Source organism: Microcaecilia unicolor, chromosome 1, assembly GCF_901765095.1.
Source record: "Microcaecilia unicolor chromosome 1, aMicUni1.1, whole genome shotgun sequence".
Classification (NCBI taxonomy): domain Eukaryota; kingdom Metazoa; phylum Chordata; class Amphibia; order Gymnophiona; family Siphonopidae; genus Microcaecilia; species Microcaecilia unicolor.
The window spans coordinates 506,315,565-506,342,766 of NC_044031.1; the positions used below are offsets into that span (position 1 = coordinate 506,315,565).

Sequence of the window (27,202 nt, forward strand, 5' to 3'; positions counted from 1 at the left end):
GACAGGATGCTGGGCTCGATGGACCCTTGGTCTTTTCCCAGTGTGGCATTACTTATGTACTTATGTAACATCAAACATTATATGACGATTCAACTTCCTAATACAATAACATCCTATCTAAAATTGCCCTATTCTCTCCTTGTAAACCCATGAGCCGCTTCACTTGCTTGTGTTTCTGCGGACCATTCTCCAATAACTCCTTCAGTAGCCATTAGCAATTCGTATGTCTGCGCCCCACCATACAAGCTGAGGCTCCGTGTTTTTCTGTTTCATGTATCGGGCCGCCATAACAAGTGCGCCCAAAACCGAAGCTGTTTGTTGCATGTTCCCTCCCAGCCATTCAAATGCTGGGAGGGGTTCCGTGGCTTGCTTCTCTTATTTGGGATCCTCCGCCTCTGTGTAAGAGTTGGGGCCACTGTTTTTCTGTGTGTGTGTGTCCCTCACTGTAGAGGACCACTTGCAATATTCATTAATGGTGCTGAATGGCCCCCATTTCACTACTGGCTCCCTAGGTATCTGATGCCTACTATCTCCCCATGTATATCTTGCTGTGACAAACCCATAAGCAGGGTTGGGTGGGTGGGGTTGCTGCCCAGACCTAATGCTGGCAGAATATGGTGCCCACCTTATTTGAAAGGGGGTTCTTGCCTTCCTCTTGGACCTCCCTTTGAATCTGATTGGTCCTGGTGGCCCAACCCTCCTGCCTTCCCTTCCCCTCGCCTTCCCTTCCCTCTCTCTCCCCCTCCCTTTGCCTGCCTGTTTTAAATCAGCACTGGCCCACCTATTGTACAGGCCTGCACTGATGTCTCAGCCTGTCTCTTTATGATATTCTCTGTTTTATTCTTTATTCATTTCCTAATAATTCCTAACATTCTGTTTCCTTTTTTTGGTCAGCGCTGCACACTGAGCAGAAGATTTCAATGTATTGTCCACGGTGACCCCTAAAATTCTTATCTTCAGTGGTGACTCTGTATGTGGAACTAAGCATTATGTCGCTATAATTTGGATTATTCTTCCCGTGTGCACTGTTTGAACTTTTTGTGGACAACAGAGATATGTTTTCCTGGATGGGAACAGGTCTACACAATTGAAGAAGGCAGCTTTTTTTGGCTTTAAAACCTAGGGTTTTGACCATAGGGGCTATATTCTTTGCAAGTGCCCAGTCACATCTGAGAATAAGCATTTCAGTTTTATGGATCCAGTACATTTGGAGAATTTTCTGCTAGGTCTGTTACTGTTTAATGATTTAGATTACATTCTCTCTTTTTCTTGGTATTCTGGGAAGATAAATTGGCTTCAATAGTATTATTTGCCAGTAATTTGAGCACTTCAATTTTTTTGGAATGAACATGTTCTCATGATGTGGGCTTTTGAGTAATAGATATGATTTCATTGATACATTATTTTCTTTTCCTTTTTCCTTGTAATCATTAAGTATTGGTATTATTGATCATAAAATTGAAGTAAAAATAAAATCATGCACACCTGATGCAGAAAACCATGTGTTAAAGGTGTGTGCTCATGGCTGAGCACACAGCTTCTCATGTGAACCAACGCCACAGTTTTGTATATAATTAGTTTACTGCACTGACAAGCAAATCTCAAAGCAAAGTGCACAGAACTTGTGAGCTAATCAAGGCAAACACAATGGATGAGTGTGCACAAGGTTCTGTGCTGAGGGCAGCTAGTACTGTGTGTGTGTGTGTCTGAGCAAAATGAATGTGTCCGCAGACATCGGCACACGTACTGGAACGTTATTCTACAGATAAACCATCAGCATAAAAAAAAAAGTTCATGTGCATGAGCATTTTGCAATGTTTATATTTATGTGTAGAACAACATTCCAGCACACGTGCAGATACAATTCCGACCTGTGTGCAGAATCTTCATCTCCTGTCTGACTTAAAAAGTTGAAGGTACTATACTGCTCACAGCACAAAGAAGAAACTGGCATTAAATCCTCACAGATTACTGCAAATGAATGCGTACATTCTTCTACCCCTCCTCAGACCTGGCATTCAGGTTCTTGTATTGTGCTCGCCTTAATGTCTTTTGCATACTTCTCTGCACTGTAGCCAAATAGCTAATAGCCTCATTACCATTCATTTTAATATGCAGTGCACTGGTGTCTCACACAAGGTTTTGTGCAGGGTTAACTTCTGTGCAAAAACCTTTTCTGCATTATTTACCTAGAAACTTGTGATTCTGGCCCTCTTAAAGCGTACGTGTGCTATATAATATGCAGGCAGTATAACCTTAGCACTTCAGAACACACAAGAAATCTCTGCTCTTTTCTGAAATGTACTTTATTGTACTCACACTTTTTAGATATTCAGAAGTTTGTTGCCCTAAGGCAAGAGACTCTGTAGTTCTGAATGCTGTGGCAGTGGTTGGAATTTTGAAGAGAAAAGGCTTTATGGTAGAAGTGAATTGGCAAGTAGATGAAGGTTGTGCAATATTGGTAAAAAGGCAAGCTTGCAGGGAAAGAGGAACACCCACAAGGCCAGAAGCGAGGATAAGGGACCAACAGGGAAAGAGCCTGAGACCAAGCAACAGAAAAGGTCATAGAAGGTAGTCCTTGATGGGACACCACCACCACCCATACAGGAAGACAACTTGGGCATAGCCCCTCTAATACATAGTAACATAGTAGATGATGGCAGAGAAAGACCTGCGCGGTCCATCCAGTCTGCCCAACAAGATAAATTCATATGTGCTACTTTATGTGTATACCTGACCTTGATTTGTATCTAAAAACTACTACTACTAGGGTTACGCAGCGCTGTACAATTTAACATAGAAGGACAGTCCCTGCTCAAAGAGCTTACAATCTAAAGGACAAATGTACAGTCAGACAAGTAGGGGTCGTCAAACTAGGGCAGTCTAGATTTCCTGAAAGGTATAAAGGTTAGGTGCCGAAAGCAAATTTGAAGAGGTGGGCTTTGAGTAAGGATTTGAAGATGGGTAGGGAGGGGGCTTGGCGTAAGGGCTCAGGAAGTTTATTCCAAGCATAGGGTGAGGCGAGGCAGAATGGGCGGAGCCTGGAATTGGCGGTGGTGGAGAAGCATAGGCGTAGTTTGACTGTTTCATTTGGGGGGGGGGGGCAAAGGATGGGGCGGAGCATATTAGCATATTCATTTGCATATATACATATGCAAATGAATATGCTAATAGGGAGGAAGGAAGGGAAAAAGAGCTGGCTTTTTTTGGGAATAACCATAATGAATATGTATGAGATATCAAGCCGGCTCTTTCTCCCTTCCTTCTTACCCAGCACCTCCTCTTCCTCTCCTGTAGTATTTCCCCACCCCCTTTCCCATACCATGCCAGTGTTGACCTTAGAAATGAATAGGCTATATGTAGATCCTTCAAGAGGTAGTGTGTCATGATTTAGGCTCTACACCCTTTCTGATGTTTTGGTGCCACCTCAGTAAGGCCAACACACAATCTCTCCACTGCAAAACGCTATACACAAACTTGTGCAAAAAACACACTCATATTCTTACTAAACCATAACAGCACTAATTCCAAGGACAGACTCAGCATGCAGCAATACCAGAAAAATTGAAACTTACATGCAAAATATCACAGATGCACATTTCCAAAAGCTGACATATTCCAATTAATAAATTCTGAATAAAATACTTTTTTCTACCTTTGTTGTCTCATCATTTAGTTTTTCTATTCGCTTTGGTCCCAAGTGTCTTCTGTTTTATGCAATGCCTTCTTTATGCAGTAGCCCTGTCCCTACCCTTCCTGGAGTTTCAGTATCTGCCCTCAATGTGTCCCTCACCCCAATCTTCATCCTGTTATTCCTGGGTTTTTTTTTGCTAATTCTCCCCTCTTCCAGCACCCTCTCTTTCTATTTCTTCCCTTCTATACAGCACCCTCTCTCCCTATTTTCACTCCTCTGACCAGTATATTCTCTTTCTCTCACCCTCTTCTGTCCAGCATATCCTCCTTCCCTTACTTCAATCCAGCATCCCTCCATGTCCCCTTCCATGTCAGCTTCTCCATTATATCATTATTTCTCCTATGTCCAGCATATCCCCTCTTTGTCCCCATCCCCGTACAATGTCTAGCACCCCCCCATCATTTTCTTACGCCCCATTTCCAGCATCTCCCCTGTCCTCTTACCCACCCTATGTCCTGCATCTTCCAATATCCCTTTTTCCCTCCCAGCATTGTCCCTGTATGCCCTTATCCCCTCTCTGTCCAGCATTGTCCCTTTGTGTCCCTGTCTCTATGCTCCCTCAATGACCAGAATCTCGCTTCTCTGTCTCCCTGACACTCTCTTTTCTCTTCCCTTCCTCCTACCATCCATTCTCCCTTCTTCCCTCCTACCAGCTAATCCACATCTAACAATCCCCCCCCCCCCAATCCATCACCTCTTCCTCTCTGTTCATCATCCCCCCCCCCAAAAAAAAAAATATCCAGCACAGCAGACCTGCACCTCTCTCCCTCCATCCTGTTGATCCTCCTTCTGCCCTCCATTCACCCCTACCCACATGGTTCCATCACCTCGCTCCTCCCAAAGGTGCAGCTGAACAGTACCTCCATTTTTCTCCTTTTCTCACCTCCCCCCCAATCCCGGTTCCAGCGTCTCTCCCTTTTCCTTCCTCCTCACTCACTTGCATTGATCGCTGCCGGTAGCGGCACTGCAGCCAGCCAGCAATAACAGCAGTCTGCTTCGGACTTCCCTGCTACATGTCCCACCTCCTCTGGTACAACTTCCTGTTCCGCATAGGCAGGACGTGTGGCAGGGAAGGCTGAGGCTCCGAGGCAGACTGTTGTAATCGCTGCAGCGCCGCTACCAACAGCCCCTGGTACCGAAGTTGAAGCGGCGAACGGGCGGCCAGCAGTAGTAAAGGCAGCAAGCAGCAGACAGGTTTGACTCCGCTTCCCTGCCCTCTCTGCTTCCCGCCCGAAAGGAAATGACATCAGAGGAAGGCGGGATGCAGAGAGGGCAGAGAAGCGGAGTCGAGCCTGTCTGCTGCTTGCTGCCTTTAATACTGCTGGCCGCCCGTTCGCCGCTGCGGGTCGTCGTCGTTTGGGGGGGCAATGCCCCCCCTCGCCCCCCCAGTCTACGCCCATGTGGAGAAGGGTACAGAGAGGAGGGATTTGTCCTGTGAGCGGAGGTTTCGGGCGGGAACGTAAGGGGAGATGAGGGTAGAGAGGTAATGAGGGGCTGCAGACTGAGTGCATTTGTAGGTAAGAAGGAGAAGCTTGAACATATGTATGCGGTATCTGATCGGAAGTCAGTGAAGTGACCTGAGGAGAGGGGTGATATGAGTATATCGGTTCAGGCGGAATATAAGATGTGAAGCAGAGTTCTGAACGATTGAAGGGGGGATAGATGGTTAAGTGGGAGGCCAATGAGGAGTAGGTTGCAGTAGTCAAGGCGAGAGGTAATGAGAGAGTGGATGAGAGTTCGGGTCGTGTGCTCAGAGAGGAAAGGGCGAATTTTGCTAATGTTATAGAGGAAGAAGTGACAGGTCTTGGCTATTTGCTGGATATGCGCAGAGAAGGAGAAGGAGGAGTCGAAGATGACTCCGAGGTTGCGGGCGGATGAGACGGGGAGGATGAGGGTGTTATCTACTGAGATCGAGAGCGGAGGAAGAGGAAAAGTGGGTTTTGGTGGAAAGACGATAAGCTCGGTCTTGGCCATGTTCAGTTTCAGGTGGCGGTTGGACATCCATGCAGCAATGTCGGATAAGCAGGCCAAAACCTTGGCCTGGGTCTCCGCGGTGATGTCTGGTGTGGAGAGATACAGCTGGGTGTCATCAGCGTAAAGATGATACTGGAAACCATGAGATGAGATCAGTGAGCCCAGGGAAGAGCTGTAGAAAATTGGATTGAATTGGATTGAAAAGAAAAGAAAAACAGTTTTTGTTTTTTGCATTTCCCCTGATGAAGGTTGCGAAACAGTGGGGTCCCTTGCTGTCGAGAAAAGTTATAAGACATTGCGAGTGTGAGAGATTGAAAGCTTATACCCACTTGAAAGATCGATATGAGGAATTGCATTTGATTTCAAGACTTTCTTGCAAATGTGACTGGAAAGACCAAGGCAGGAATTCGAGTCATCATTTCTTGCCATTTTGAGTCAAGACAACGCAGTACTCTAGAAGAGTTATTAAACAACGATTTAAGTTATCTATTTTTTGAGTTTTGTAGTCGTTGTTATGCGATGAGTGACTAATATTGCAATTGCATTTTGTTTTCTGCCTTTGATATTTTTCAGTTTAATCTCATTCAAGAAGGTTTAATAGTGGATACTGGGGGTTTTCAGATCCATTAATATTCATTATAGAGGGGGGTGTAGACTTTGATCATTTTTTGATATTGGAAAACACTCCGCTTTCTGTTTTTTGTTCACAGAATCTTTTTCTCCCTGAGTAAGCAGTGTTTGGGAGTTTTTTGGATTTCTGTGATTTTTTTTCAGAAAGTAGGAGGAGCCTATGATGTTAGCCATTTCAGTGGAGTCCTAATGTTAGGTTCCCTGGGCTGTTGAGGCTATTGTTATACATATAATAAAATTTATGTTTGATCAAGGTCCCACGTCCAACTATAGATTGAATAAATGAGTGTTGCTCAGAGTTTTTCGATATATATTTGCACTCTTTGCAGTTTGTAACATTTTTTGATTGTTCATTCTTGATTTGTATCTGCCATTTCAGGGCACAGACCGTAGAAGTCTGCCCAGCACTAGCCCCGCCTCCTACCACCAGCTCTGCCACCCAATCTCCACTAAGCTTCTGAGGATCCATTCCTTCTGAACAGGATTCCTTTCTGTTTATGCCACGCATTTTTGAATTCCGTTACCATTTTCATCTCCACAGCCTCCCGCGGGAGGGCATTCCAAGTATCCACCACTCTCTCCGTGAAAAAATACTTCCTGACATTTTTCTTGAGTCTGCTCCCCTTCAATCTCATGTCCTCTAGTTCTACCGCCTTCCCATCTATGGAAAAGGTTCATTTGCGGATTAATACCTTTCAAATATTTGAACATCTGTATCATATCACCCCTGTTTCTCCTTTCCTCCAGGGTATACATGTTCAGGTCAGGGGCGTAGCCAGACACCCAATTTTGGGTGGGCCTGGGCCCAAGATGGATGGGCAGAAGAACTCCACCTTGTCACACAAGTGATTTGGTCTCTCCCTCTCTCGCCTGTATACCATATGCTGTCTCAAACATCACCCCCCCCCCCCCCCGCACATATCTTTTAAACAGCAGATTTTCACCGGCAGCGAGCAGCATCTAATACACACTGCTCATGTTGGCCCCACAGCATATATCAGTCGCTGCTCGCTGCAGGCAAAGATCTGCTATTCACAAGGTAAGCAGGAGGGACAGTTTTGGGGAGTTTTCAGCTGGTGGGGCTTGGGAATCCCTGCCAGCCACATCATAGATGTGCTGCTACTGGATGGGCCTGAGCCCAAAGTGGGTGGGCCTGGGCCCACCCTTGGCTACGCCACTGGTTCAGGTCAGCAAGTCTCTCCTCATACGTCTTGTAATGCAAATCCCATACCATTCTTGTAGCTTTTCTTTGCACCGCTTCAATTCTTTTTACATCCTTAGCAAGATATGGCCCCCAAAACTGAATAGAATACTCCAGTGGGGCCTCACCAATGACTTATACAGGGGCATTAAAACCTCTTTTCTTTTGCTGGTCACACCTCTCTCTATACAGCCTAGCAACCTTCTAGCTACGGCCACCGCCTTGTCACACTGTTTTGTCGCCTTCAGATCCTCAGATACTATCACCCCAAGATCCCTCTCCCCGTCTGTACATATCAGACTCTCACCGTCTAACACATAAGTTTCCCATGGATTTCTACTCCCTAAGTGCATCACTTTACAATTCTTCGCATTGAATTTTACTTGCCAAACCTTAGACCATTCTTCTAGCTTCTGCAGATCCTTTTTCATGTTTTCCATTCCCTCCAGGGTGTCCACTCTGTTACAAATCTTAGAATCATCCGCAAAAAGGCAAACTTTACCTTCTAACCCTTCGGCAATGTCACTCACAAATATATTGAACAGAATCGGCCCCAGCACCGATCCCTGAGGCACTCCACTACTCAGTTAAGGTGAACATCGGGAACCCTGCTTAGGCAGCTGTAGTCAACCAGGGAAGGCTACTTGGGAGGTGGCAGGGGAGGACTATCCCGTCCTCTAGTTGTTTAGACTTGAGTCCCTGAGTGCTGGGAGTCAGAATAATACCGAGGAACTGACCTAGACTACATTTGCATATGCCAGTAAACAGTGGACTTTGACTATTGGAAAACCCTGAGGGGGGGAAAAGGACGTTAGGTTATGAAAGGTGGTAGGGGGAGGGCATATGAGTTTATCCTAGCTAAGGACCACCAGATCCTTGATTATTGAGGGCCAGGAACTCACCTTAACTGAAAAGGGAGTCTCTAACCAGGACCCTCCAGCTGTAGAAGCCTAAGAATTCAGTTACAGTCACAGTTATTTCTTTTATAGCCTAAAAATACTCATAGAATAGTTCATACTGGGTTACAACAAAGATACTTGAGTACAGAAGAAAGAAAGAATCTAAGATGTAACAATGATTAAATAAAATTATCCTTATCAAAAATCATAACCTAACAATATACATTTATTTCCCTTATAAATGTTTATGAAATAATCATGTCTTCAGATCTTCTTGAAGGTAGCGTAACTGGGCATGCAACTCAAAATAGGTGACAAAAAGGGCCACAAAATAGCAGACCTATAAGAAAACAAGTTTGTAAACAATTTATTTGAAGTAAGTCCCCAAGAACTGGGGAAAGAAAACAGAATGATGAAAGTTATAATGTACAGCTGAATTTGGGTAACATACTAAAGAAAGCATATAATGAGGACATAAACCATAAACTATCTTATATAACAGACAACCCAATTTGAAAAGCAGCCTGGCTTCCACTGGGAGCCAATGCAATCTAATAAAAAATGGAGTGATATGATCATATTTTTTAAGAGAAAAAAAATCAAACGGACAGCCATATTTTGAATGGTTTGGATTTTCCTAACAATCTGCTTCGACAAACCCAAATATACGATATTGCAGTAATCCAATTTGCTGAGAATAAGTGATTGTACCACCAAGCTGAACAAATCTTATAAGTATTTTCTAATATTTCTCAATTTTCACATCATATATAAAGAGCTTCTTACAAGTAAATTAACCTGATTTTCCATACCAAAGTTGTTGGTTTTGGTGGAGGCCTTGTGGCTGCAAGTACACCCATGTGCAGGTTTACATTCCAGCCACCCTGTATAACCCACAGGTAAAAGGTTGTATTGCTCTCCAGTCCTATTTACTGTATCCATCTCTGACATTGATCTTTTCCCTTCAGCTATCTACCATTTCCTGCCTCTCTATCCACTCAGATTTCACTCCTTCTTACTATACTGTCTTTATTTTTTTACTGGACCTAAGTACAGCTTTCCACCTCTTTCACTCACCCTGGACCTTCCACTCCCTTTCATTTTATTCCCATCTTTTACTAACTCATCCCTCTCTTCTCCTTCCATCCAGCATCTCTGTTGTCTCTCCCTCTTCCATTCAGCATTGGTCCGCTGTCTCGGTACTCCTCCTTGTGTCTAGCATCTCCTATCTGTCTCCCTACTCCCCCCATGTCCAGCATCTCTCTTGTCATCTTTCTCCTTTGTGGGTTCTTCAAGAAATCTTCATTAATGCTAGCAATGAGAGAACGAGCTAATTTTTTTCTTCTCCTCAGACCATACGCTTAAAGCTCCAGTGTTAGAAAAATGTGAGCTGCACCTTCATGTCTTCTGTACACTTCTTTACATTCTGGTTTCATATCTAATAACTGAATACCTTCACTACCATTGGATTTACATGAGCAATGCATTGATGTCTATGTGAGTCCTTGTGCATGGTTTTCTTGTGCGCTTAACTCCTTTCTCCATAGGGTGGCCGTAATAGTCCACAGAACTGTGTGTGCAGAATCCCACTCTGTTCTGTGCTAAGCCTCCCACCCTTTATCAACCTTTGAGGGAAAAAAAAAATCCCTTCTTAGAGAATGCCCTCTTGTCTGCAGTGCCGTAGCGAGGGTGCCTGACACCCGGGGCGGGTCACCGCTGCGCACCCCCCCCCCCCGCGGGTGCAGGGCACGGCGCCCCCCCCCCTCTGGAGCGCACCCCCCGAAACGCACCCTACCTTGCAGCGGGGGGCAGGCGGGAGGGCAGATCCGCCCCCAGTGCACGTCACTGGGAGCTGCGTCGGCTCTGCTGCTTCCCTGCTTTCTCTGCCCCGGAACAGGAAGTAACCTGTTCCGGGGCAGAAAGAGCAGAGAACCAGCGAGCCGACACCCCCCCCCTCAGCGCGTGCACCCGGGGCGGACCGCCCCACCGCCCCCCCCCTTCCTACGCCACTGCTTGTCTGTGGTTGGTTTTGTAAAATGATCACCTACAGGATCCAGGTAAAGGTCCTTTAATATACTTCTATAAGTTGTCTCCTCTTAAAATCCTTTTATATGTAAAAAAATAACCAGTTTGGATCATTTTTCAGCACATATAAGCCTGTGTTCTTTATCAGCTTCACTGTACCTTTTCTAACATTTGAACATCCTTCTAGAGGACTGTCTAAAATTAAACACTGCACTGTAACTGTGATCTGAGAGAGTGTTAGGATTTCATCATGGTTTGTTTCTGCTCTTCTCCCTCCTTTCTCTTTAATACATACTAACATGTATCCAGCATTGGTTGCTACTGTTTGGTTGTACACTTGTTCTTAATTTATCAATTAATAAACTCTGAGCTTTTTCGTGATTAGGGGTAACAACTATTACCTTGTTCACTGTATACTGCACCTGCCTATTTCTGTGCCACAAATACACTTCCCTATACTTATCCACAATGAATATCATCTGCCAGTTATCTTGCCTATTTGTCTAAAGTATGTGTCCTTCATAAAATTAGTGAGCCCTGCTGTACATTTCCAACACAACAGCTTGATGCCATTTGCAAAAATGACAATATTGCTGCCAGGATCGTCACCAGGCAGTAGGAGAGTGATTCAGTCAGTCAGCCTGTCCCCGTCCAGATATGCAGGAATGCCCATGCAGAAGCCCCTGCAGTATCAGCATCATGGACAGTCACCCTTCTTCCCATACCCTGCAACGGCACCGATGGCTCTTTATTTCTTCTTTTACATCAATAAATATCACGAGACCTTTACAGAACCTCACTTAACACTTTATTCCAATTAAAATACGTGCCATGTGCCATTAATTCCTGCCACTAATTTCTACAGCACTACTAGACTTATACAGCACTGTAGCCCCCTCTTCAGCCAGTTTATAACACTTCTAAATGCAATCCTTAAACCCTATGTTTCTAAATTTGAAAATCATTCTCCCAAAAATGTGCACTATAGTAGTGAAATTCAGATATCATGCATGTTTTGCTGTAATCATTGCACATTTTTTTGTAATCCAGCCAGAAGATGCAGGTTATAAGTTTTCATTATTCTGTTGTACAGGGTCATAGGGGGAGAAAAGATAGGATGAACAGGAGAAGGGGAAGAGGGATTTTGATGTTACCCAGCACTGATGGATTTTTGGAGTTATATGCAAAAAGCTTGATGACAGTAGGATGACGTTTGTGAAACAATAAAAAAAAAATCAAATACAAAATAAAAATTACATAATATATGGCTAGAATTCTCAAAATATCTACAAAAGATAGTGTAGCAGAATTTGTTGCTCCTGAACCCATAATGACTCTTCCTAATTATTCCTTCCTTACAAATATGAAACACTATCCTTTTCTGTGGCAGCTTCCAGGTGCACAGTTACCCTCACAGTAACATAGTAGATGATGGCAGGTAAAGAGCAATGGTTGATCTTGGTGCCCAGTAAGGTAGTTCTAGTTGTAATGGTCACTGTGTGTCAATTATCCTCATGCCTTTGATTAGGGGTATTATGTATACTCCCATTCCTTTTCAGAAGTGCAAAATGCCATTATGCTGCTGCTGTGAGCTGAATTGCACAATGTTTGGTTTTCTTTTGCCATTTAGGGATCTTATATTTCAGCATTTTTGAATTCCCTCTAGAGAAATTCCAGGCATCCAACCTCCTTTTCATGAAAAATGTTGCTCTTCAGTCTACTTTCTTGCAAGTTAATATCATGTTTCCTAATTCAGCAGCTCCCTTTCCATGCAAAAGCTTTGTTTCTTAGTGCATTAACATCTTTCAAGTATTCACAAGTCTGTCACTGTATCTTCCCTGTCCTCCTTTTCCTCTAGGAAATGTAGCTCTTCACATCCTGTCTTACCTGTCTTCTGGTGTAGACCTGCATCATTTTGGTCACTTTCCTCTAGACCACCTGTAGTCTCTATACCCTTATTGAGATATGGCCTACAAAACTGAACTCAATGGAGTGGCCTAGTGATTAGGGTGGTGGACTTTGGTCTTGAGGAACTGAGTTCAATTCCCACTTCAGGCACAGGTAGCTCCTTGTGACTCTGGGCAAGTCACTTAACCCTCTATTGCCCCATGTAAGCTGCATTGAGCCTGCCATGAGTGGGAAAACACGGGGTACAAATATCCCAAATGAGGCTTCATCAATGACTTGTACAGAAACACTTGTCATCTTTTTTTCTGCCTCTCTAGGAAGTTTTGGTGGTTCCCTGTCTTGGCATACAGTTTTCCATGGAGGCTTTTTCATATTTACCAGCTAGGCGCTACAGCGTTTAGGTTAGAGAGTTGCACAGGGACAGAAATCTTACCCATCTCCACCCTTCCCCACCAGTCCCACAAGAATTTAATGGTACATTAAAAAAAATTCTGGTCGGCTCTCTCAATCTCTCTCTGGGTTCGAGCCGCAGCACTGCGGACAAGGAAGGAACGGAAGTTGGAACACCCTGGTGCGTACATGTAAGACTTGTCTCTGATTCACTGTCACTGTGTGCTAACAGGTCGCCACATGCACGTACCAGTAGGTCAGGTGACATCTGATGCTCATGCCTATGTCAGAGCTGAGGTCTGCGCATCAGCCCAGGAGCAGAAAGGATTAATAGTAACATAGTAAGTGACAGAACATAAATAAAAACCAGAACAGTCCATCCAGACTACCCAATAGTCACACTCATTATCAATTCATGATTAAATCAACAATGAATGTGATATTATATACTTGATTATGGTCTTACTGTGGTGTTTCTGGTGCATAGACCATAAAAGTCCACCTGGCCCTATCCTTATGTTGCAACTGCTGGAGTTGCCCGAAGCCCACTCCAGTCTATTCATCTTCTCATTTGCGGAACACAGACCATAAAAGTCTGTGCAACACTGTCTACATGTTCCAATCACTAAAGTTGCTATCTAAGCCCTTTCCAGCCCATCCTAAACCAGATTGCCACATATGAGACACAAACTGTACAAGTCTGCCTGGTATCAGCCCTAGTTCATCACAGCCAGAATCACCATCTAAGTGTCACTCGACACATCCATTTTCTAATTAGAGATCCTCTGGGTTCATCCCACGCATTTTTGAATTTTGTCACCATTTGTGTCTGAACTACCTCCTGAATGGAGACTGTTAAAGCAAGGAGGAGGAGGAGACAGCACTCAAAGAACTTGGTACTCAGTAGGTGAAAGACTAGCGCAAGTGCAGCATACACTTCCACAGGAACCCTGCAGGAACTGCTTCCGTCCCCACGGGAACCCCGCAGGAACTGCTTCCGTCCCCACGGGAACCCTGCAGGAACTGCTTCCGTCCCCACAGAATTCCCGCAAACCCCATTCCCGTGCAGGTATCTAGTTTAGATCTTGGGACTCCTGAAGCAGGTGCTATCTGCCGAAACACAGTTCTGTTGAGTCCATTGCTATGTTATAGTGTTCCATTACAGTCCTCCTGTTAATTAAATTATTGTTTTTAAAGTGCCCCTTTAGGCCTGTGTTGGTGATTCTCCAATAAATATTTGTAATTTTTATCTCCTGACTTTCCGGTGCTGTCTCTTTGTTGTTGTTGGAAGGTCTGTGTACCACTCCCACCCCCAGTTTTGCTCTCTTTGATTGTCTAAGCAGCTTGGCATCCCTCTGATTTCGACCACCACATTATCATATTTTTTCACTTCCTTGAGATGACACGATACAATCACTGCAGGATCTCTCTCTGCTGATGCCTACACATCAGCCTCTGCCTCTTCTCTTTTACTGCATTCATTCCCTTTGTATTTAAGCACCCCCAAATACACCATGCAGCACTTCCTTGCATGAAAGCGTAACTGTTAAGCATTTGACCAATTTTCCAGTTTTTGTAGACTCCTTCTCCTATTATCCACTTCCTCAAGAATATCAACTCTTTTCCTTCTTACCCTTTGGCAAAATCTCTCACAAAGATACTAAACAGAATTGGCTCCAGGACAGATCCCTCAGGCACTCTACTACTTACCTTCCTTTCTTCCAAATGAACTCCATTTGTCACTACTCTTCCTCATCTGCCAGTCAACCAATTTCTAATCCAGTTCATCATGTTAGGGACCCATGATGCAGTGGCCTGATGGTTAGCACAGTAGCCTGACATCCTTGGGAGCTGGGTTTGATTCCCACTGCAGCTCCTTGTGACTCTAGGCAAGTCACAACCCTCCATTGCCCCATGGACAAAATAAGTACCTGGTATTCGAAGATGACGAGTCGGAGAAACTTAATGAATTCTCTGTAAACTTGGAGGATGTGATGGGGCAGTTCTACAAACTGAAGAGTAGCAAATCTCCTGGACTGGATGGCATTCATCCCAGAGTACTGATAGAACTGAAAAATGAGCTTGCGGAGCTATTGTTAGTAATATGTAATTTATTCTTAAAATCGAGTGTGGTACCGGAAGATTGGAGGCTGGCCAATGTAACGCCGATTTTTAAAAAAGGTTCCAGAGGAGATCCAGGAAATTATAGACCCATGAGTCTGATGTCGGTGCCAGGCAAAATGGTAGCAACTATTATTAAGAACAAAATTACAGAGCATATTCAAAAGCATGGATTAATGAGACAAAGTCAACATGGATTTAGTGAAGGGAAATCTTGCCTCACCAATCTACTACATTTCTTTGAAGGAGTGAACAAACATGTGAATAAAGGTAAGCTAGGTCGATATTGTGTATCTGGATTTTCAGAAGGCGTTTGACAAAGTACCTCATGAAAGACTTCAGAGGAAATTGGAGAGTCATGGGATAGGAGGTAGTGTTCTACTGTGGATTAAAAACTGGTTAAAAGATAGAAAACAGAGAGTAGGTTTAAATGGTCAGTATTCTCAATGGAGAAGGGTAGTTAGTGGGGTTCTCCAGGGGTCTGTGCTGGGACCGCTGCTTTTTAACATATTTATAAATGACCTAGAGATGGGAGTAACTAGTGAGGTAATTATATTTGTTGATGACACAAAGTTATTCAAAGTCATTAAATCGCGGGAGGATTGTGAAAAATTACAAGAGGACCTTACGAGACTGGGGCGTCTAAATGGCAGATGATGTTTAATGTGAGCAAGTGCAAAGTGATGCATGTGGGAAAGAGGAACCCGAATTATAGCTACGTCATGCAAGGTTCCACGTTAGGAGTCACTGACCAAGAAAGGGATCTAGGTGTCGTTGTTGATGATACGTTGAAACCTTCTGCTCAGTGTGCTGCTGTGGCTAAGAAAGCAAATAGAATGTTAGGTATTATTAGGAAAGGAATGGAAAAACAAAAATGAGGATATTATAATGCACTTCTATCGCTCCATGGTGCGACCGCACCTTGAATATTGTGTTCAATTCTGGTCGCCGCATCTCAAAAAAGATATAGTGGAATTAGAAAAGGTGCAGAGAAGGGCGACAAAACTGATAAAGGGGATGGGACGAAAGTGGCTAGGGCTCTTCGGCTTGGAGAAAAGGCGGCTGAGGGGAGATATAATAGGGGTCTATAAAATAATGAGTGGAGTTGAACGGGTAGATGTGAAGCGTCTGTTCACACTTTCAAAAAATACTAGGACTAGGGGGCATGTGATGAAGCTACAATGTAGTAAATTTAAAACGAATCGGAGAAAATGTTTCTTCACTCAACGTGTAATTAAAACTCTGGAATTCGTTGCCAGAGAATGTTAGCTTAGCGGAGGTTAAAAAAGGTTCGGCTTCCTAAAGGAAAAGTCCATAGACCATTATTAAATGGACTTGGGGAAAATCCACTTTTTCTGGGATAAGCAGTATTTATTTATTTATTTTGGTACATTTATACCCCGCATTATCCCACAAGAGTGGGCTCAATGTGGTTTACAAAATTACAAAAGGATACAATTCTGGGAGGGTACAGATTCAAGGAATCAAAGGGAAGGGTAAGAACATGAGGATAAGACTAGGGTGCATCATGAGGCTGGAACAAGGGTACATAATGAGGTAGGTATAGTCGGTGGTCAGGCAGGTACAGTTGATGTGAGGAAGGTTAGGACTTGGTATTGGCAGTGGGGTAAGCTTTCTGGAATAAAAATGTCTTTAAGGATTTCTTGAAGAGCTGGTCATCATCAGTCTCTTTTAGCTGCCTTGGTAGAACATTCCAAGATTTCATGCTAACGTAGGAGAAGGTTGACACAAAGAGTAATTTATATTTAACATTCTTGCAGCTTGGATAATGTAAATTGAGGAAGGATCGAGCAGACACTGATGCATTTCTGGATGGTAGATGAATCAAATTTAGCATATAGTCAGGGGCTTTCCCATACATAATCTTGTGAGTCAAAGAACAGATTTTGAAGGTAATACGGTCTTTAATTGGAAGCCAGTGTAGAGTATAACAAAGAGGATGCGCATGGTCAAAGCGTGATCCGGCCAATGTTAGCCTTGCAGCAGTATTTGGAGCGGTCTGGAGCTTTTTGAGGATGAATTCATGGCAACCTGCATAAATTCCACTGCAATAGTCAATATGCGAGAGGACCAACCAATGAATAAGGGTTCGAAATAGCTCTTTTGTGAGGAAGTGCCTAATCCGCTTCAACCTACACATTGAGAGGAACATTCTTTTTGTGATGAGATTAGCTTGGCTATCCAGAATCAAGTGATTATCGAACAGCACTCCAAGGACTTTCAGACATTTAGAAATCGGAAGAGTGTTATCCTTAATGATGAGTGTGGTCGGGATAACTTTATTATGTTGGGACGAAAGGATTAGACTTTGCGTTTTGTCTTTATTGAGTTTAAACTGAAATGGATTAGCCCAGGAATCCATTATGGAAAAGCTAGCAACTATTGAGTCGTGGACTTCAGCTAGTGTGGATTTGAATGGAATATAGATGGTCACATCTTCCGCATAAATGAATGGATTGAGGCCAAGTTTTGATAAGGTATTCGCAAGAGGAATCAACATGATGTTGAAAAGGGTAGGGGAAAGAGGTGAGCCTTGAGGTACTCCATAATTGGCTTTCCAGGGAGCCGAAATGACAGATTTGGCTTTAACTTTATACTTTCTCGAGGACAGAAAGCCCTTGATCCAGTTAAGCATGTTACCGCCTATTCCAAATGTATCCAACAGGTGGGTTAGAAGATTATGGTCTACAATGTCAAACGCACTGGACATATCAAATTGGAGTAGTAACACTTTGTTCCCAGTAGATATTAATCTTTTGAAGTTTGACAGCAGGGTCACTAGTACTGTTTTGGTACTGTAATGTCGACCAAAACCCGATTGTGAGCTATGAAGAATACAGAAGTGATTCAAGTAGTCAGTTAGTTGATGGTTAACCAAACTTTTCATTGTTTTGATGTGCAATGGGATAGATGCAACTGGGTGATAGTTTGAGATGACTTCAGCTTTGATTTTCTTGTCCTTAGGAATAGGTGTGACGAGTATGTTTCCATGCATAGATGGGAAGAGACCCTTCTGGAGCATGAAATTTAGATAGGAAGTAAGGTCAGCAATGAAGCATGCAGGAGCAGATTTTAACAGGTAACTAGGGCATATGTCAAGACCACAATGTTTTTTTGAAAACTTGGTTACTGCCTTTGCTACACTATCTTCTGTTAAAGTAGCAAAGGTAGTCCAGGACCGATCAGCCGGACAAAAGTCTGGTGATGGAACAAGACCGTTGAGGAAGGCATCAGTAGCATTGTTACATGCAGTATAAAATGTTTTGTACTTTTTGGGATCTTGCCAGGTATTTGTGACCTGGATTGGCCACTGTGGGAAACAGGATGCTGGGCTTGACGGACTTTTGGTCTTTCCCAGTATGGTAATACTTATGTACTTATATAATATGTAAACCGCTTTGATTGTAACCACAGAAAGACAGTATATCAAGTCCCATCCCCAAGCTGCTCAGTTTATTCATGAGTTTCCTATGCAAGACAGTATAAAAGGCTTTCAGAAATCCAAGTAACACATAATAACAGAGTAATACAATAATGACAGCAAAAAAAGACCCGCACGGTACATCCAGCTTGCTCAACAAGGTGGCCAGAACTGCATTTGCCACTCTGTGTGGGCCCCAGCCACCCCATCCTTAAACACTGTTTGTCAAGTCTCTATGATTGCAACCATTTAGGGGGCCAAACATGATGGAGTCCTGGTTATAACCATATATCATCCTCAAGTATTGCTGACAGTATTCAACTTATCAGTCAAGATGTCTTCCCCTCCCCCCTGAGCTACACAGCATTCTCACTCACAGAATGTGACAATAAAGTGATCTACAACACTGGAGTTTCTAAAGCATCACCTGCCTTTTTGCCATTTGTGGGGACACCGACCATAGAAGTAGACCACATCCAACATATGCCCTTGATGCAATTCTCTAGTCTTCCAAGCAAACCTGATTGGTTTCTCTGGACGACTAGAGAAGTAGAATGTTGGCAGTCTACTTGGATTTCAGCACAACATTTGATATTGGCCTATCAGTAAACTGAATGGTCTGGGGTAGATCCTAAGGTTATGAACTAGATAAGAAACCAGTTGACTGATGGGATGACAGAGGGTAGTGGTAGATGGAATTAATTCAGAGGAAATTAAAGCAAGTAGTGTAGTGCCTCAGAGGTTGGTTCTAAGGCCAATTTTGTTTAGTATCTTTGTGAATGTTTTTGCTCTTTTTTTTAAACAAATTGATTACTTTTATTTATTGCTGCTGTATGTATCATTGTAGCAAAAGAAATGCTAAAGACCTTGTGGAAAAGCAGCAATTTACTTCTTTGCCTTTTGGGGATTTTTGGAACGGATTCTTGGTTAATCTAACATATGATATTTGCTGAGATGCCCGATTAATATCTGGGAATATCTTATGCACATTTTATATTAATACATAGCTCCTCTTCTTGCAAAATAGTGAAAAGCTTCATGGAGCACAGCTCCTCAAAATGGGCTTTACTGGTCAGGTTTGGAGAAAACTGTCATGTAGGCTATGAGGATATTGTGAACCTAACCAGCGACCTTAAAGAGGATCCTAGAAGCTTAAAAATATTTTGTGCTACTACAACTGTAAACGATGTGGGTTTTGATTATTATTTACCCTAAATTATATTTTACGAAAGAGAATTCAGGATCAATTTTAACAAAAGAGCATGGATCCTGCTCATTATAGTAAAGTTAATTAAAAGACTAATTATACATGGATAATTTGTTTCAAATCATAACTTTGAAGTAGGTTCATGACCAATACTGTCATATAAACCATAGTAAAATTATGAGTACAGCTATACTCAAAGAAATTTAATTAAATTTAAAGATGGCCCACAGGGCTCTACTGAAATGTGTTTTACATGACTATTATATACCCATTTTATAATTTATTTTCAAACAGGAAATGTTGTATGAACTACACACAAAATCGACTTAACAGGTCCTTCTGACGCTTTTTCTGGCCTGTGGGATATACTAAATTCATGACTGATCCCTCTCCCTTGCAAGCAGGAAAATAAATTGATTGGATAATGTGCTTATATTTCTAATCACCTTACTCAAATAAATCTTTCAAGAAAAATTAGAAATAAATATGCTACTACTGCAGAAGATTAAGTAATCTGTAATCCCAGTTGTAGAGAAACTCATCTTTATGCTGGTGTCCCTTGAACTATTTCAGCAAGCAGGCCAGAAGCAGCAATTCTTCTAGTAAAGCTAACTGCTAAGACAGAATAAGACTATTCAATTTGCATGCAGGAGGTGAACCTCTGAAGCCGCATTAAGGCTGAGCCAGGGTGCATTAATTTCTGGTCTTTGATATTCATTAACTCTAGCTTCAGAAAAATTAAAAGGAGATGACACAATTAGCCTCAGAGAGCGGCAGCTCTACAACCTGGTCTGCAGTGCCACACAAATCGATCACGGACGCTGTGAGGACCTATAAATAGAGGTGAAAAAGCATGTGACTCCAATAAGGTGCTACTTCAATAGGGGTCCGGAGAGTCAGTGGTATTTTGGGGGCACTTTGGTAGATTAGCAACATTATTCGCTCTTTAAGCCACCTGATACTGCTCAGCTTTCTCTGAGTAACAAATGACACATTGCCCCAGGAATCCACACTTCGCTTAAGGTTTACATAAATCAACCTGCACTTCTTAGTTCTTTTCAAACAGCTAGCTTTCAGTCTCATCACTTGTGTGCTCTCTGTATCAGCAGTTCTTGAACTTGCAGGAACCTAAGAAAAACAAACCCAAAGGAGGAATATTTGTTCCTCAAGAAATAAAGGTTAAAAAAAAAAAAAGAAAGAAAACAAAATCCATGGCTAGAAAAGCCCTAGCTGCTTGCGATAACACTGAAGTCTGGTGAAAAGCAGTTCTTTACCTCAGGATTTTCATAGATCTCAGGGTCCTTGTGTAAAGTCTGAGGATAAAGGGCTACCCAGTCTCCTTTCCTCAGACTGACTGCCAGATCTCCCTCCAGCTTCAGAATGAAATCTTCTTGGACGACACGAATATTCATAGAAGCAGAACACAGGCGCAAACTTTCCTGTACAGCGCTGCCTGAAATAAATCACACAAAAAAATTTGTTTTAATTAAGGACAGTTTAAAATTATGTAAATATGGAAGATGACTGGAAGGTGATATACACAATTATAGTTAGCAAATCTCAACAGATTTAGAAGGGTAATTATACCCACCCACATTCCATTGAGGTGGTAATAGGAATCCCATTCCCTCCTCCTTCCCTTCTTTGCTAAGAGGGTATTGATACCTGAGCCTTTAAATGTAATTCTTACTAAAGTGCCCTCCAGTGGCTGTAAATAAAAGCAATTTTTATTCAACAAGGAACCTTTGCACAATGGTGTGGATCATGTCTAATTGCTCAGATGTTAAGACATATGCCCAACATGTTTCAGCACATATAATGCTTGCATCAGGGGCACATTACCAATGCATCTAGGGCATGTATCACACCTAAAAACAACATAAATAGGAACACATAAGCAGATAAAATAATATATATAATCCTTTGTGAAACAAAACACATTTAAAAATATGAAACATTACAAGCAAATAGAAACATACAAAACAGAAAAATGAAGGCACATGACTATATGGCCCTATCCAGTCTGCCCAATAGAACTATTTTAGCACAGGGTTTCATTGTATAAAATGGGACCTTGTGCTTCAATTGTCTAACTTGTGGTAAAATAACTCATCTCAACAGTAGCCTATGTTCATAACTTCCCCACTAAGGGGCCCTTTTACGAAAGAGCACTAAAAGGTGGCCGGCGGTAGCTGTAGCACGTGGTTTTCCCATGTGCTCCAGCCACATTCAGTGCGGCTGTACAAAAGCCGATATATCATTTATGGCAATAATGGCCAGGCCAGGCACTAAGTTCAAAATTAGTGCCTGGCCATTTACCGTGTGAGCCCTTACTGCCTCCTCTTTAGTAGGTGGTAAGGGCTCATGCACTAACCTGGTGGTAATTGCGCAGTGTGCGCCAATGTGGCCACGCTGCTGATTACCACCAGAAATGCCTCCACCACCCCCACCCGCAGTAGAAAATAGAAAATTATTTTCTACCGCAGGAAACGGCGTGCGCCAAAATCAGAACTATTGCCAGGCGTCTGGGAGGGCCGGGCGGTAGTGCTGTTTTGGCACGCACTACCGCGCCTTTGTAAAAGGGCCCCTAAATGTTCCAGTGCCTTCCCAAAGAGAACATCCTGAGCCCACTGTGTACTGTTAAAATGAAGTCTTCATACAAATAAACAATATAAAAATGATACAGTACCAATTCTTAAAAAAATCTACAATTAAAAGGGTCCTTGTCAGCCCTTCCAGGGACATAGAATTACCCAGTGTACCTGAAAGTAACTCACCTTGAGCTACTACTGAAAAAGGTGTGAGCAAACTCCAAATAAATAAATAAAATCTATAATTACAAGGGTGGCCTTTTAATGTTGAGGTCAGTACAAACTGGGCTCAGGAAGCCCTCTGTAGGCAACCTTTGGAACATTTAAGGGGGAAAGTTCTAACGTGAGCTACCATTTTAAGATGTGTTATTTTACCACAGCTCATGCAATTTTAGCACAGGGTTCCATTTTCTGTAATGAGATGTAGTTAATAAAATCCCAGGTTAAAAGTAAAATAACCAGTCTTAATGGTAGCCCATGTTGATAGCTTCCCCGCAAATGGCTTATATTAAGGAAAAATATTTTATATCATGTGGTGGGTGTTTTAGTTTTTCATCTTTTCTTTTTTCTTTACTACACCTGGTACTTTCTTTTTGGTTCTGTCTTTTGATTTTATTATATTTCATATTTTTACCTTTTAAGTTTTGCTTCACAAAGGCTTATATATATTATTATATATGTTCATGTGTCTCTATGCTGTTGTTAGGTGTGATCCATGCCCTAGATGCATTGTTAATTTGTCCCTGATACAGGCTTTATCCCCCGAATTCTATAAAAGTCGCTAAAAATTGTGCACGCAATTTGAATGCGCAATTTTAATTGAATAACAAGTCAATTAGTGCCAATAACTGAAGGCTAACAATCAATTATCAGTGCTAACTGGCATTAATTAAACTTTACACACGGAAATTTATGTGGACGGATCCGCAAGCATGTAAATTTTACTCACGGATCCAAAAAAAGAGCGCGGCCATGGAAGGCTCATGAGCAGATGAGGGGCATTCCCACAATTTATGCGCAATGTTATAGAATAACTAATTTAGGTGAGGGGATTTACACCAGGGTTTCGTTGGTGTGAATGGTTATGCCTAAAAGTAGTCATGGTTCTTGGTGCTAAGCACTATTCTATAATAGTGCCTAACTTTAAGCTCCATTTATAGAATATTTATTTATTGAGATCTGCTGTACCACCGTTAACTAACTTGCATATCACTGCGGTGTACAATACTAAAATTTCACATAAATTCAGAAAAGAAAAAGAATTACAATTTTAAATAGAAAAGTTAGCGTTCAAACTGAAAAGTAAAGTCCAAAAAGCAAAGGATGGGGTGACAGAAATGAGTAGGGCAAAGGTAACAGGGAGCAAACCAAAAACCTAGGTAGAGTCGAAAGTCCGAAGGAACAGCCACATTTTCAAGGCAACTTTAAACTTCTTAAAAGAGAGTTCAGCTCGGATAGAAAAGGGCATAGAGTTCCAGTGAAAAGGGGCAGCAAAAAAAAGGAAGTGCTGTGTCTAGAGGATTCTAACTGTGCATTTCTGGGATTTGGGAGGCAAAGACGATAATCGTTAAGAGAACAGAGGATCAGAGCTGGAGTATATGGAATGGTAAGATTAGAGAGGTAAGAAGGCAGGCCAGTTCTAAGTGCCTTAAAAGTCAAAAGAAGAACTTGTAGATGATCTGCTTGTCAACAGGAAGTTAGTGGTGTTTGATGAACAATGGAGAAACATAGTCGTATTTGCGAGCATGGTAGAGAAGTCTGATAGTTGTGTTTTGGAGGGATTGTAATTTCTTTAGTTGGGATTGAGGATAACCTAAGTATGATATGTTACAGTAGTAAATCCTAGTGACCAGCAACGAAAGAATGAGAGAGTGAAAGTAATTGTGGTCAAAATACTGTCTAACTGAACGGAGTTGGCATAGGATGCAGAAGCCAGTTTTGCATAGGTGGGAGATCTGTGGGACAAAGGAGAGTTGGGAACCAAAGATGATTCCCAAATAACGAAAACAGTCCACAGCTTGAATAGTGGTACCAAAAAGAGTGAGGGGGATCCTAGGGGTGGGAAGACCTCCAGTGAACCAGCACGCTACAGTTTTGTCTTTATTAGGGATCAGTCTATGATCAAGCAGCCATTGTGATATTAGAGACAGAGTTCTTAAGGGGTGCAATATATGGGGAATAAGAATTTGTGGGGTAAATCAGGAGTATGTCATCAGCATAAAAGTGGAAATAAATACCAATGGATTGAATAACAGTGGCCAACAAGCTAAGAAAGAGATTGAAGAGGAGGGAGAATCAAATGGAAGCCTGGAGACTCCACACTCTAAACGATGGGGCTGAGATGATGAGGATGGAGTGGTGACTCTGAATGAACACTCAGATAAGAAAGAAGAAAACCAGGAAAAGACAGATCCCATCAAACCCAAAGAAGTGAGGTGGGCTAAAAGAAGGGAGTGATCAACAAGGTCAAATGCAGCAGAGAGGTCAAAAGAAATTGTGAGCACAACATTATGTCTATCCAGGTGAGAGTGAATTTCACTAAGCAAAGCTGTAATTATTGTTTTAGTACTGAATTGACAGCGTAAACCTGATTGTTTGGGATGGAAGGCAAGAGATTTCTCAAAGAAAGAGGAGGCTTGTTGGTAGACTATCTTCTCAAGTATTTTAGAAATAAAGCATAAATTAGAAATGGGACAGTAGTGAGCCAGAACCTGGGGATCCAGAGAAGGTTTCTTAAGGATAGGACGAGGTATGGCGGATTTCCATAAGAGAGGTGTTTTAAGCCATGTGGAGGGAAAAGGATCAAGTGAGCAATAAGTGTTTCCATACCAGAGATGGTTTTGGAAAGTGAGAACAGAGTTTGGGTTCAAAAGAGGACCAAGAGGACAAGCCAACAGGTTGAGGAAGGTTATTGTGGGGAACAAAGGATGATGGTGGTGATCCAGAGGGCCTAAGATCAACGGATGCAGAGATGCTACCAGAGGCAGGAGACGTAAAGAGTTACAGAGATCCGAGATTTTGGATGCAAAAAATTGGAACAGTGTTTCTGCCTGAGGGATTAAGCCATTATTAGGATTGGGAGATGTTAATGAGTGAAAGATGGAGTACAGTTCTTTAGATGGGTTAGGGACAAGTCTTAAGGTGGAAAGAGAAATATTGGGCCCTTGCTTTTCAGTGATGGAAGTAGTAGTTTCTAAGACTGAATTTAAAGGCCTTTAAGTCAGCCTCAGTTTTAGATTTTTTCCAGATCCGCTTGGCTTTTTGTAGTTGACAGTTTAGGAGATGAAGACCAAGACTACTGTGGAACCATGATTTTTTCTGATGAGAAGATGTAAGATTAACTGGTTTTAGAGGGGTTAGAAAGTGAAGAGCATCTGAATGAACTGAGTGTATACCATTTGTCTGATTGTCAACAGGCAAGTCCAGGAAATCTGGGGGAAAAATAAAAAAAGAGATGGAGATAGAGTGTGCAGGTCAAATTTTGAAAGTTGTCTAGTCCATTTTTGGGCTTGGTGATTTGTAGATAGCAGTAATGGAAATGATACAGAAAAATGAATTGCAAGATGATCTGACCAAGGAATCTGTACAGGAACAGGGGTAGATAGTGGAAAAGGAAGATCCATGGGGGAGAGAATAAGATCTAACATGTGACTAGCTTGGTGGGTAGGAAAAGGGACCCTCTGAAGAAGGCAAAGATCAGACAGAAAAGAAAGGAATTTCCTGGGACAAGAGAGGGCTGAGGTATCAACATGAATATTGAAATCACCAATAATCAAAATGTTGGGGTAGCGGATAATGGTATCAGCAAGAGCTTGATAACAGGAGTCCCACTAGGTAAGGAGGGAGGGCAGTAGACAAGCAGGAGTACAAGGGAGGTGGGGGAGCCAATCCGAACAGCAAGAGCCTCAGGATAGGGAAGTGTGGCAGAAAGTTCTATGACCTGAAGTTTAGTACAGAAAAAGTTGGCCAGGCCAGCACCAGATCTTGGGGACGTACCTAAGGAGTACACATCATAACCATAGGGTAAACATTCATAAAGATAACTCTCTTCCCCACGTCTGATCCAACTTTCAGTCAGACAGAGGTATCAAGAGCAGAGGCGAGGATGTAGTCGAGGATTCCAGAGGTTTTGGATCACAAAGACCTGCAATTAAGAAGACCTTATGCGGATTGGGCTTCGCACAGGGGAAGGCTCCAAAAGAGGGGGAATAGGGGAGAGAAAACGTACCAGTGAGAACAGATGAGATTTAGAGTTTGTTAATAATCAATGACCAGAGATTACCAGTATAGAAAATTCCTGATGAGCGATGGAGAAATCTGCCAGTGTAGGAGAGCAGGGCAGAAAGAGTTTAGAGACAAATATCAAGGAGCACAGATAAGCAAATAGAGCAGAGGCCATTTTGACAGGTGAACTGAAGAACTGCAAAGGGCAGTGGAACTAAAAAGGTAGAGGGGGGAAACAATATTGGTGTGCGCTATCCTGACAAAGGACTATATACAGGGGTTCTAAAAAAAATAGTGCCTAGGAATTGAGTCTTCCACTAAAGATGTGCTTATGTTAAAGAGATTCAAGTGGTCACATGACCAGTAGTGCTGGGAGCGCTAGGCTCATCCAGCTGAAGCCTAGGTAAGGTTTACACCACTATCATCGAGAAAACCTAAAACACAAAAATAAACTTACACCAAGTACTATTTTTTGGTGCTGATTTTGTAAGCGCCTTTTATTGAATTTAGTCCTATATGTGCCAAAAACATGTCACACATATGTCTTTAACATCTGAGAAATTGGACATTGTGATCTACACCATTTGTAATCTACACCATGGTGCAAAGGTTGCTTTTTGAATAAATGTTGCTCTTATTTACAATCACTGGTTTGCTATTTTGCTGCTCTCATTTTCTGGCCTATATGTAGGTGCCAGTTTATAGAGTAAGGGGTTAGACTATAAGCCCTCCAAAGACAGGAAAACACCCATTGTATTAGTAGTAGTCACCATGAGCTACTATTAAAAAAGGTGTGAGCTAAATCCAAATTCAAATCCAGTACCAGGCATACCATAATGCAAAACTCTATAAGTCACTCAGGACCTATAGATCAGTTCCACCAAATCATAATAGCG

At 42.4% G+C, this 27,202-nt stretch overlaps 1 protein-coding gene and 2 long non-coding RNA genes across 3 annotated transcripts in view; 1 reads left to right on the plus strand and 2 right to left on the minus strand.

Annotated features, from left to right (window-relative positions):
* LOC115477907 (25-hydroxycholesterol 7-alpha-hydroxylase) overlaps nucleotides 1–27,202 on the minus strand; it is a 337,896-nt gene that overhangs the window by 21,170 nt on the left and 289,524 nt on the right. The window contains exon 5 of the mRNA XM_030215042.1: nucleotides 20,766–20,944. Within this exon, the coding sequence (XP_030070902.1) occupies nucleotides 20,766–20,944 (179 nt within the window). The remainder of the gene's footprint in view (nucleotides 1–20,765; nucleotides 20,945–27,202) is intronic.
* Nucleotides 801–16,979, minus strand: LOC115477925. Its single transcript, XR_003943402.1, has 3 exons — nucleotides 16,895–16,979; nucleotides 7,718–7,720; nucleotides 801–812 (listed from the first exon to the last, which is right to left on the minus strand). It is a non-coding gene; the product is annotated as an uncharacterized LOC115477925 (long non-coding RNA).
* Nucleotides 12,423–25,461, plus strand: LOC115477914. The gene is made up of 4 exons (XR_003943398.1): nucleotides 12,423–12,432; nucleotides 14,548–14,551; nucleotides 23,131–23,215; nucleotides 25,452–25,461. It is a non-coding gene; the product is annotated as an uncharacterized LOC115477914 (long non-coding RNA).